The sequence below is a fragment of the Oryzias latipes genome, chromosome 3 (assembly GCF_053564925.1).
Source record: "Oryzias latipes strain Hd-rR chromosome 3, Olatipes_Hd-rR_3.1".
NCBI lineage: Eukaryota > Metazoa > Chordata > Actinopteri > Beloniformes > Adrianichthyidae > Oryzias > Oryzias latipes.
The window spans coordinates 11,470,482-11,483,006 of record NC_136239.1 but is presented as its reverse complement, the minus strand read 5'-3'; the positions used below and the strand labels follow the sequence as shown (position 1 = coordinate 11,483,006).

Genomic DNA, 12,525 nt, shown 5'->3' with positions numbered 1-12,525 from the left:
AACGCTATTCTTTTTTAATCTGAACATCTTGCATAGTGGGACAAAGTCCTCATGAAAATGACGACTCACATTGACAATAGCAGAGCGTCGGCTCACTATTGTTTGGATCAGCTGTGCAAAAAAGCAAAAAGATTGAATTCATATCGACAGGGACTTTCCGCTTAAGCAGGTAAAACAACATTCAGCCATGTTTATAAGATGAAGCTGTTCCAAACTCATTCTTGGTCACTTTTGGAGGTTAAATTCAAGCACTTTCATGGTTCATTTAAAACTTTTTCTATGTAGAGTTTGAGGTAGAACATGTTACTCAAAATGCCTGTAGAGATAATTATCAGGGTTGAAGTTTAGGCCAACGAACTTTGTCCTCGAGACCTACAATTGCTAGGATCAGATTCTGGTTAACTGAACCAACCTGATCCAGGTCAGGCTAGAAAGTGGAGATGGGAGTGTTGAAAGGACGAGGGTTGGGCAGCGAGGAGCAACGCTGATGGTTTTCCTAGAAATGGCTTTAAAATAAGAAAAAGTATATCACTTGTCTGAAGTAAGAAACTTTTGAAAAATTCTTGCATGCTCCCTGATTAAATCTACGTTCTGTTGTCTGAACCTCTTTCTTTGTCCCAACCCTAATGCTTAATAGGACTTGATAGCAAAACTATGATTTTATTCTTAACTTTAAATTGGTTACAGACAGTTTCTCTGCTCTAAATCACTTAAATGTAGCGCAAAAAATGCTTTATTACAACAAAACGATTTTTTTTCTTAAATATCAACTCTTTAATGATCTTTTCTTTTATTCGTTTTCATCCAGAATCATCTTTTTACACACCTGCGTGAACTACCATGGCTGTTTAGAGCAACCTTCCAACACCTAAAAAGCCATGCGGTTTAATGTTGTCCGGACAACAACCCATGAGGAGCCACAACGTCTCACCTACCCCTTTAGAAATAAACATTGATATGTAATTTTGTTATTACTATTATGATAAATCTATTGTTCCTTTTTGCCTGAATAAAACACAAGATAATTTTATTTCAAAACACGAAATAGTTTATAACTTTTGACAGTGGTGGACATGACTCCCTTTCAAAATAAAAGACACCCTGTGTCACATAGGATCCTCTCACTGCAGCAAATGCAGTAGTAGGTAGTGTAATGTCAGCAGTGGCTAAAAAAATAAAATCAAAAAACTTTAGATGGTGTATCTTAGCATTGAAGTTCAAACATTCAAAAGAATTCATTTAAATCAGAGCTAATTAAATGAACTTTTACATTATTTTTGGACTATATGACAAACTTAAAATCTTTGAATTTAGTTCAGTAATAAAAAGTCCACCTTATAATTTACTGTGCCTTAAGTATTAATTTCTGGTTGTGTTTACTGACCTCAAGTTGAAATTTTTTTGTGGGGTACACGTCACTCAAAAACCTGTTAACATTTTCCACTTTAGTACAACAAAGCTACACGGCTCGATGGATTGTTGGACCATTTCAGCCACCGTAGGCAGGAGCCTAGCAAAGGCATACAACAGTTTGTGGTATAAAGTTTGATTTATTTTTGGTTTTTTACGTAATTTGCAGTTTAAGTCAGAAAAATTGTACTTTCTAAAATGTAAAACATTCAATGCTTCTTTAATCAAGAAAGCCTCGATGGACGGGTCAAAGAGTCACATGTTGCTTCAGAGCCTCTGGTTTAGAGAAAACTCTAAAGATACCAAATGAGTTCATTAGGCAAAAGCAGATTTCTCACCAGTTTTCACATGAATGTGAGAAGACACCAATGTCTCCAATAAGGCTGATTACCATTTGTTTAACAAACAGATAAAGCTACACAAGTAAAAAAAAATGAAGAAAACTCTAGAAAATATAAAAACTACAGTTAGCTCCCTTCACACACACAAAAAAATTGGACATCAATATATTCTCTTTATGACAATTTCCTCAATTTGAGTAAATATTAACAACGTATCGTATTTTCTGCACTATAAGGAGCACTTCATTTATTAAAAAAAAAAAAAAGGGACAGTATCCCTTATAATCCAGAGCACCTTATATAAAGGTATATTACAGTTGTGCTCAGTGATGTTGAAATGAATTTGAGAGATTCACGGCACTCTGTAAAAATGTTTGGTGTGCTAATGTAGCTAACATGTAGCGGTGTCAGATGTGTGATTTTTTTTTCTCACATTTGTAAAAAGTTTGGGAGTTGGCGTAGTAGTGGTAATGTTTTTTAAGAGTTTTTTTTTTTTTCTAACATGTTACAAACCAGGTTGAGAGTTGCAGGTATTGTGAATATGCTAACATGGCTAACGTGTAGCGTGTTACTGGGTTACTGTGAACGCAGTTAATACATTTAGACAGACTGACGGACTTGTCTCTGACTGTCTTGCTTAATGCGCCTTAGATACAACACGAGTTCAAACCCAGACCATTCATTGAAAAAGCAGCTTACAATCTGGTGCACCCTGTAGTGCAGAAAATACTTTACTGTGAATAAAAACATCCTCACCCAAAAAGGACGCATTTGTGTTCAGTACATTTTGAAGGAAACCCTTTCGAAAGAAACAATGCGAGAGCATTAATAGTTTAAACCCGTTGATAAAACCCACAAACCCCAAACACAGTCGCATGGTAGGAGCTAGAACCTCCCCAGCTGAGTAGCAGCTATTATACGCCTGCATCCCCCTTTTCCCCCTGCAGCAGCTTTTCCTTGTCTGGCTCCTGAGGCGCCTTGCGAGTAGTCTTCTGCATTTCCCGACTTTTGACCCACGTGTAGGCCGACGAGCCCCCGAGAACCATCATGTTACTGGTCCACCACAGGAAACTCTTACTGGACGAGTTGTACACCACCGCGATGACGGTCTGAGCGCAGGCCTTCGCCGTTCCCGACACATTGTGAGTGAGCGGGCTCGTGAACTTGATCTGGAGGCCGGTGACGTAACCGATGGCGAAGCCGAAGACCCCACCCACGGTCATCATTCCCCAAAACTTAAGGTCAGTCAGCCTGTTGAATCTGGACAGTTGGCCCAACTCCCCGAACACGAGGATGAGCGGGATGAAGAGGAGGCACGCGTTGATGTTGTTGTAGTAGGACAGCTTCCAGATGCTTCCATCCACAGCAGGCATCACTTTCTTAGTGTAGATGGCATTCAGAGAGACACAGGCACTCGCCAGCACGCCGAAAAACACCCCTGACCACGAGAGGGACCCCGCCAAGCCTTCTTGGTCCACACCGAGCCAGAATCCCCCTACAAGAAGAAAATATTAGCAGATGAAACATCGTATGTTTGATTTTTCTACATTTGACAACAATAACACAATTTTAACAACCTGTTCCTCTTTAAATATGAAAACTTAATTCATGTCTAAAATTTCATTGCAAAAATAAAATCTACATGACTATTCGTAACAATAAAATTGGTGTCTGTCAAATGATTTTTTTTCATGCAGAGAAAGACTGGCAAACTACTACGACGGAGTATTAGGGCCACCAAAAAAAAAAAATTAGAGCCACCCAAAAAAAAAAAAAGTAAAATTAAGATTAGAGATAAAAACTCGTAAATTTAGGAGAAAAAAAGTCGTAATTTTAGGAGATTACAGTGGAAGTGAGCATGCAGAGCAGCAGGTGAACGCCGTGCAGCAGCAGAGCAGACCGACTAAACTTTGTTGAACAGGTGAGCTGAATGTTTATTGATAACGTTCCAAATGTCTGGAAGGTCATTTGTTTGATTTACGATTCATTAAAGTTTTATTTATTGATGGTTGGTTTGCAGGATCTCTGCAGCCCGATGAAGCCGTCGTTGGTGTCCCTGCAGCTGTTCGCTTGAATCCTTTCTTCACCAAAGACAAGACTCTACGTCTGTGTGACGCTTCCGTCACACAAAAGGAGGAGCACTTTTTTTTGGCATTTTCAACGTTCCAAAGCTAATATAAAACACTATTTTCATTCCTCTTTATTGTTTTATGCTGAAACGGGACATTTCATCTGCAGGAGGGGGCGTTTGTAACACTGTTTACTTCCGCATTGGTGTTGGGATGACAGGTTCATGACGTAATGAGACAAATGAAGTTCAGGATATGTGAATGAAAAGGAGAATAAAGGCTGCAGCGATTGTCTACACCCAAACGTGTCTCTGAGCTCCTTATTTTACATATTAAACTCCGCTTTACTGACACTGAACCCCGGAAAGACTGCTACACGGAAAATAATCTGATTTTGAGTCGCCAAAAGGTTCAGAATCTCTTTGTTTTAAACCTATAATAATCCGGAAATGAAGCTTCACAAAAGGCTCCACATACTTCATCTTCAAGCTAGGTTCCGATAAACGGACCACTTCGGTGTTTTTTCCTTAATCTACGACTTTTTTCTCGTAAATTTATGAGATTTTAAGTCGTAAATGTATGAGATAAAAAGTCGTAAATTTACGAGTTTTTATCTCCTAAATTTACGAGATAAAATCTCGTAATTTTACTTTTTTTTTTTTTTTTTTGGTGGCTCTAATTTTTTTTTTTGGTGGCCCTAATACTCCGTCGTAAACTACAGAGTGACAGCAATGAAACAGATGACAGGTGTGTAAAATCAATAAAATATCAATAAAAAGACCACTGTATAATTTACAGTAAAATTCTGGCAAACCCAGCTGCCTTTTTTTTTTTCCATAAAATGCATGGTATCACGCATGTCTTTGCTAAATTCATCGTATTTTTAAAGGGCGAATGCATTTTTTAAAGTAAAAATTTAGAATATCACCCAAGAAAAATTCTGAAATATTTTTTTCCTTTATATGGTTAAAAGTAACAGATTCTGGCAACCCCCGATGTCATTTTATACCATTTAAATTATTGAATGTCTTTGCTAACTCCATAGTGTTACATATGTTTGTTTTTCTGCAGTCCTTTTTGAGAAGAATTTCCAGTGCTTACTGTAAAAAATACTGTTTTACTGCAAAAATGTTAAAAGTAACACCTACATTTTTACAGTAAAATTTTGGCAAACCCAGCTTCCAGTTTTTTATCATGTTAAACATGCATGTTGATGCATTTCTTTGCTAATTTCGTCGTATTATATTGCATTTTTAAAGGGTAAAACATTTTCTCCTGACAGTAAAAATCCACAATATTACTAAAGAACAATTCTTAAATTATTGTTTTATGCTTAAAATAGTTGAAAGTAACCGGTTTTTACAGTTTCTGGGGATCTCAGATGTCACTTTTTTATTATCAAAATGATTGCATGTCTTTGCTAATTCCATAGCGTTGCATAGCATTTTTAAAGTAAGAATTAGAAATTCTACCGAAGAACTGGAAAAAAAAAAACATATTTTGCTGTAATATTGTTTAAAGTAACGCCTTAATTTTTATAGTGAAATTCTGGCAACCCCAGCTGCTATTTTATACTGTAACAAAAGGTATTTATTTGATAATTTTGTTGCATTGCATTTGTATGGTAAAAAATTGGGATTTTACTCAAGATCTTTTTTCTTTTACCATCTTCTTCCACTTTCGGCTTCTCCCATCAGGGGTCGCCACAGCGAAAGAGTCGCATGGTAGATTTGGCAATGTTTTACGCCGGATGCCCTTCCTGACGCAACCTTCTCAAACCGGGCTTGGAACCGGCAGAGGTAGAGAAGGGAACAGGGAGCAGCCCGGAGTCGAACCCTGGTTTCACGGACGGCAGGCGCCGCAAACCAGCACGAGCTAAACCGGCTCCCATTTTTCTTTTACCATAATATTGTTTAAAATAACATCTTATTTTTTTACAGTGAAAATCTGGCAAACCCAGCAGTCAGTTTTGAATAGTAAAATTTAAAATATTTTTTACAGTGTAGAACGATATAATATTAATTGCAACAGGGAACAGAGAAACTTTTGGCAGATATTTTTGTTTTTTTCTAAAAAAAATTTGTTTTTCTTTCCCTTTGAAAATGATGATACTTTAAATTTATTGTTCCCCTATAAAGATTTCTCTTTTTGGCTGCAAAACATTGTTTTTCCACTGCATTGCTAGAGGAAATAAATGCTGCAGCCTTTAAAATGATGCCAAAACATTTATATAGCAAGTGGTAATCTTTTTTCACCATCAGATCAGAAAAATACTTTTCCAGACATTGTATTTTGTTAGAAGAACACAATTCAGTGAGTGCAGGATTGTGTAATGATTGTGTAATGTTGGGTAGTTTTATGGATTGCTGTTGTGTTTGCCATTTAAAATAAAGGAAAAAGCAAATACAGATTTCAGGTAAGCCTGTCTTCCTGACAATAGCAGATGTCGACCGAATGAGTCAGGTGTTCGTGTTAGCGGTGACCTGAGCACTGACTGTAAATGAGAAGTTGACTTTGTGAGTTTGACGTCACCCATAGAAAAATGGCGAAATTAAGTCGATTCAGATGCCATTTCTTCTGCAATATGTGCATCGCCACGATGGAGCCAGACATTGTCAGTAACCAGCGATTCGTCTGAGTTTGTGAGACAACATGGAAACCACACTAACCAATCAGGAGTGAGGTTGTTGGAAAGTCACACCCATTCCATGTGAAACAGGCTCAGGAGTATCTGTCAAACACTTCAAACGTGAGACCACGTTCTTTAAGGCATCTGATTGGCCCGTTCATACTTGCACTACAGATCATGAAAAATAACACAAAGATTAGCAAGAAAACATTAAAAAAGGCATCAGATCAAGAATGGTTATTCTGACGAATAAAATGACTGAATAACTGGCGTTTGTTTATTTCTCTGTAGAAGTCAGCTTTTTGGAGCCAGCGGGTACTTCCTGTTCAAAATGCTGAAGGGAGGGGTCACTCAGTCCAGTTTTAATATACAGTCAATGCGAAGTGGACCATAAGACCCCCCCTACCTTCCAAATAGGAAGTACGCGCTAGTCCAAAATCTTATAGGATATAACTACTAAAAAACGATATAGTGCAGGATTATGTAATGCCCTGGATTGTTAAAGCAAGTTGGAGACCATAATCACTACTTTTTCTTTTAAACGGCGAATATGATGTCATCGATTTCATGAAGTTAATTGATATTATTTGTGACAACCATTTATGAATCCAGAGTTCTGAAGATGAACATGTTGATATTTTTTTTTAATACATAAAAATACATTTTCTTTACAAAATTTGTTCAAACGCAATGCATTGGTGTCTATTTTCAACAAAAATTGATGCACACTGGTTTTTTGCAGAGACTTCTGGGAAATTTTAAGGGCACTGGATTTTGGAATTGTAGATTCGGACAGCACTACAAAATACCAAACGCACTATATAGAAAGTAGGGAAGGAATTAAGACATAGCTGTTGTTTCTTTATTGAAGTCTATGGCTATTACTCATAATTTGTCAGAATAACCATTCTTGCTCTACCACCCGTTTTTACCATGTTCTTGCTAATCTCAATTTTTTCTTTTTTAGTAGTGAAAGTTATTCAAGTTATAAACTAACAATCAGATGCCTCAACAAACGTATGTGGTCTCCTGTTGAACCTTTAAGGCGTTTTACCGACAAATTCTCCGTAGCCTGCTTTCAAGTGGTAGGGGTTTGGCCTGTCAACAAACTCTTCTATGGTTGGTGAGAGTGATTGCCATTGAAATGTTGACACGGACCAATCACGACAATGCAACGTCCTTATCTCGAAAAAAAAAAACGTCGACTTAATTGACTAATTTTGCAGGAACCGGAAGCAAGTCATTTTCTTATGGGTGACGTCACACTCAGTCCAGTTCTCATGTACAGTCAATGGGCATTACATCTAATAATACAAAGACCTGGAAAGCAAAACCCTTTTGCCTATTGGATAATATTGCACCCATAATAGTAGTGGACAAGAACGAACCAGTTTCCTTCATGTGATCCTGGTGAAAAGTGACCTACCCAGAATGATTCCACAGCAGACGAGAGCCTGCAGCGACGTGGATTGCTTCAGGATGATGAAAGATAGCAGCACGTTGAAAACCGTGCTGAGCGAGCGGCCGATCGTGTAGAAAGCCACCCCGACATATTTTAGACACAAGTTGTTGAAGGTGATCATTCCGATGAAGACGATGGACAACGGCAGGACTTCTCGGGACGTCTTCAATTGAAAGTTGACAGCAGGGACGTTGACAAAATCCGGCTTTATCATTGACAGCAGCTGCATGAGTCCGCACAGTCCGACAGAAACCAAACACTGGTAAAAAGTGACAAACAGTGGGGCGTTCAAGTCTTTGTTGTCCAGCAGGTAACTGTTGAGGAACACCATTGTTATTGAAATGAACCAGTAGAGTGCAACCACGGCGGCTATTTTGGTAGCGCGGAGCACGAACGGCTCTCCGTGATCCTCGTCGACCATTGTCTCCGCTCCAGTGATTGCCATCTTCAAAATACCGGACCGCTTCAGCTGTGTCCTGTTCATAATCAAACATAAGAGAACCACATTCAGGATCCGGAAGGAAGAAAAACAAAAGTGCAAGGGAAGAAGAGGATGTGCGGAACTGTTGATTTGTTTTCTGTGTATACACAGACTTCCGATGGTTTTCTTTCAAGATAAAAGCCCAAACGGAAATAGCAAACCCAATATGTTTATCTAATTCCTAAAACGTTATTTGTACATACAGTCTCCTAGAAATGTATTTGATAGCAATATTGGCCCAAAAAGTAACAATATTTTGAAACAAAAGGCAAAGAAACACGTCTCACCACGTGAACGGAAATGAACCGGAAGTAAAGTGTCTTTCCTCCCTTAAATTGCAAAGGATATCGGACGATGAAAAAATAATAAATTATAGACCGTAAAATATTATGTAAAAAGATAAAATCAACAACAGAACAATGTTACAGTTATTATCCTACAATTTTGGGCAATGGGAGATTATTAGCAAGATGAAAATTTAAAAAAAGTATCTAATCTAGGAACAAAAAAAATAATAAAATGGGCAGTGTGTAAAAAAACTAAGTCATAAATTCAGCAATACAAAATAAATTCGTTGTTAATTACTAATGAAAGTAGGCATGTGCATAATTCTAAAAATATATTTACTACTTTAAGACTTGCAGGCCAGGATTTTCCTAAACTAGCTAGTGTTAAGCTAACTTTTTGTGCTGAGAGAAACATTTCCCAGCAGTTCCTTGTTTACTCAGACCCACATGAAATGCGTTTTCTTAAACTCTACTTTGACTTAAAGTGATAGAAAAGCCAACTACACAAACACAAGCTGTACATTTCATACCTCGATTTCTCAGAAAATCCGTTTCTATCATGGGTCAAACGTTCTCTTCTGTTCAACGTCAAATGCCACATAATACACCCACTTCAAAACGTTTCAGCTCTTGCTGGTGCTCGACACTCCAGAATGACCTGTATTTCTGGTTTTGTTCATTGGTCTAATTTCCTTTGAGCGATGGTTCATAAAGCACATCAGAAGAAGTGCTCCTTCTTCCTGTATAGCAACACTGTTGGTGGAAGCAAAACGAGGACAGTTTTTTTTTTTTTTTTTTAATGCTAACCAAATTATCCAGTATCAAAATAAGAACTCACATTTGTTATATTTGAAAAGTATGACTAAAACAAAGAGGGGATGAAAAGATGCTGCGTTAATCGGATTATGTGTTACGTTATTTAAAGATGTACATAAAATATTTTATTGTTTTATTCTAAACCCATTTTTGTCCCTTTTGGGGTCACAACCAATCCCGGTCACTCTGGGGTGAAGCTACACCCTGGACAGATCGCCAGTCTGTTGCACACACCCACACACACACTGACACACCAAGGAACAATTTAAAATATAACCTTAAGCATGTTTTTGGACTGGGAGGAAGCCGGAGTCCCATGAGAAAACCCACGCACGCACAGGACAACATGCAAACTTTTTATTGTTTGCGTAAAAAAGCCCACAGGTAAATGATCAAATTTTAAACCCCCCATCCAGACATTAGGGTCAATAAAGAATGTAAGAAGAGCTTCTTGTTGTTACTAATTCTAATATTCTTGCAATTATTTGACTTTTTTGCATCTTAAAATACATATAAAGGTTCTCTTAGAATGGGCAGCAGCTTCTCTTTGTGAATTCAGGCAGTAGGTGGCAGCAAAGTCTCTGTTTTTGAAGCAACCGGTTGTGTCAAAAAATAAAGTGCACATAAAAAAAACATCTGCAAATATATCTATGTATTTGACAAAGAAAAGAGGAATAGAAACTATCCTGCAATTAATTACCACAACCTTTTTGACATGCATGAGTCTAAAAAAATCAGCAAAAAACTTTCTTTGTCAATAGTTTGTTATTGCCGTGTTTTATTCTTTGCATTATGGGAGTTGATGCATTTGTTAGTTCAGCTAAACTTGCAAGGGAAGTTCTTAGAATAGAGTAACTGATCTCAGCACGGACAAAAGGTGGCGCAATTTATAATACGGCACTCACAACATCCAACCTCTCACTGTGAAGTAGCCACAGGAGTCTTAAGCCTCATACAAGACTGTGGGTTTAACAGCCACACATCCACCGATCTAGGGGCAGAGCAGAAAAGGCTATCATAGGGTTTGAAGGGGAAGCAGTGTCCTTGTTGCCAACAGTTCCTTTAAGATCTGCCTTTCTAACCGTGACCAGCAAAAAACATGTTCAAACTCAGCTTACATAACATAGCTGCGATTGAGATTCAAAACTGAACAGCAATATGTTTATGAAGGAATGACAAACGCATTATTAATTCATATATTGAAATAGTAAAACCATAAAATATGTTTTATATTAGGGATCATCAAAAAATATTTAAGCTCAAAAAGGGATCCTTCCAAGTACCCTAGATTTTCCGCACTCTAGGGTTCACTGAATTAAAAGGTAGACTGTCAATTCATGGTCAATTTGCAAACTTATGTCATACATAAGGAACACCGAAGTATAAATTTCACACCCAAATGTGATTCGTGCAGCAAATTTGCGTCTACAGGGCAATTTCCCTTCCCTTTCGCCTGTCCATTAATTTATTCCTTAAGCTTGACGCCCCGTCAAGCCTGATCGCCACATGGAGCGGTGTCTGTGTTTGTCTCATTTACAATGCATGGAAGACATGGATGATGTTGAGAGATCAGATTTATTTATTTGGAAGAGCTCTACAAAAATATTCGTAATGATCACGTCTCTATGTTTGCATTCCTACGGTTATTCAGAGACTATCCCGGTACGGTGAGGTTCACTGCCACTGAAGTGTCTGAAAGATGGCCGCTTCCACGGTCTTTTCCATCTCTCTCTGACCGAGTTTGAAGGTTTGCTGTCCCGCATTAACCTGAGAGGGAAAAAATAAGTTCAGTAGGCTCGAGGAGGCACGCTCCCCATCTCTCAGCAGTTTCCTGTCCGGCCGCCAGTTTGCCTCCCGGGAGTGATCACCATCGTTCTAGCTCCATCTGCCCTGCGGCAGACTGTCTAGGGCACATGTGTCAAACTCAAGGCCCGGGGGCCAAATGTGGCCCTCCATATCATTTTATGTGGCCCCCGAGAGCATAAAAGTTTTTCATTTCTTAAAATAAAAAATAAAAATTGGTGTGTATTTATTCATATCTAGAGGGAATCTGACTTGAAATATCAGATTGGGCAACTATACATGAGGACTTAAACACTGTCCATCTAACCTAACCTGACAGAATCAAATTTAAAAGGATTTATGCTAGAGTTACAAGCAAACAGATGTTTTCTATGCAACTGTAATTGTCACTTTAAAAAGTTACAATAAATAAATAATTAGTTGTTTAACATTAAGGAGTAGTTACATTTATTTTTCATTACATTTAGTTACATGTATAAGTTATATCCGGCCCTTTGAGGACAACCACTAGACTGATGTGGCCCTCGGTGAAAATGAGTTTGACACCCCTTGTCTAGGGTGTACCCACCTTGCCCAAATCGCACCGCTCAAATTGCCAGACCTTCGCACTGCACCCATCGTTCTGCCACGCGAATCACATTCAAGTTAGAGTATTTACAATACCTGTAACTCCCAACCTTGTTTGCAACACGTGAATACCACCAAAAAAAACGTAACTGTGACTGTGAATATGCTAACTCCCAGCCTTGTTTGCAAAATATAAAAAAAAAGTGGTCAGACACCGCTATATATTAGCATATTTACATTTCTAAAGACTACTGTATACCCTTCAAAACAGTTTTTACATCATTGAGCACAACTAGAATTAATCCATATCTAAATAAAGCGCTCTGGATTATGAGGCATAATGTTTTTAGGGTGCCTTATAGTGCGGAAAATTAAGTAAATTGTGACACTTGGAGGAAAGAAAGTAGTTTTTAGTGACTAGACTGATTATAATCTCATTGTAGCTTAAACAAATTACAATAAAATAAATCTTGTTATGTCATTCAGGTATCATTAATACAATTTTTGAAAACGGCTAAAACAAACAAACAATCTAAACAACATGTCAGCATAATGGATGCTTCCCAGGCTTTACAATCAGTTGTCTGGATACATCCAGTCTGCGGTTGCTTAAGGACGGCATCTGGCTGTCAAAGTTAACCCCAACCCTGTTCTTTTTGC

General features: G+C 38.0%; 1 protein-coding gene across 2 annotated transcripts; it reads right to left on the bottom strand.

Moving 5' to 3' along the window:
• Positions 1-1,530: 1,530 nt before the first annotated feature.
• On the bottom strand, positions 1,531-9,423 carry slc35c1 (solute carrier family 35 member C1). 2 transcript variants are annotated; one of them, XM_011487543.4, is made up of 3 exons: positions 9,210-9,423; positions 7,876-8,387; positions 1,531-3,246 (listed from the first exon to the last, which is right to left on the bottom strand). In XM_011487543.4, the coding sequence occupies exons 1-3, from the start codon at positions 9,278-9,280 to the stop codon at positions 2,666-2,668; spliced, it is 1,164 nt and encodes a 387-aa protein (XP_011485845.1). In that variant the 5' UTR covers positions 9,281-9,423; the 3' UTR covers positions 1,531-2,665. The 2 variants fall into 2 exon arrangements, with proteins under 2 accessions (XP_011485845.1, XP_078801133.1); XM_078945007.1 differs by lacking the exon at positions 9,210-9,423 and adding an exon at positions 8,680-8,750.
• Positions 9,424-12,525: the final 3,102 nt, after the last annotated feature.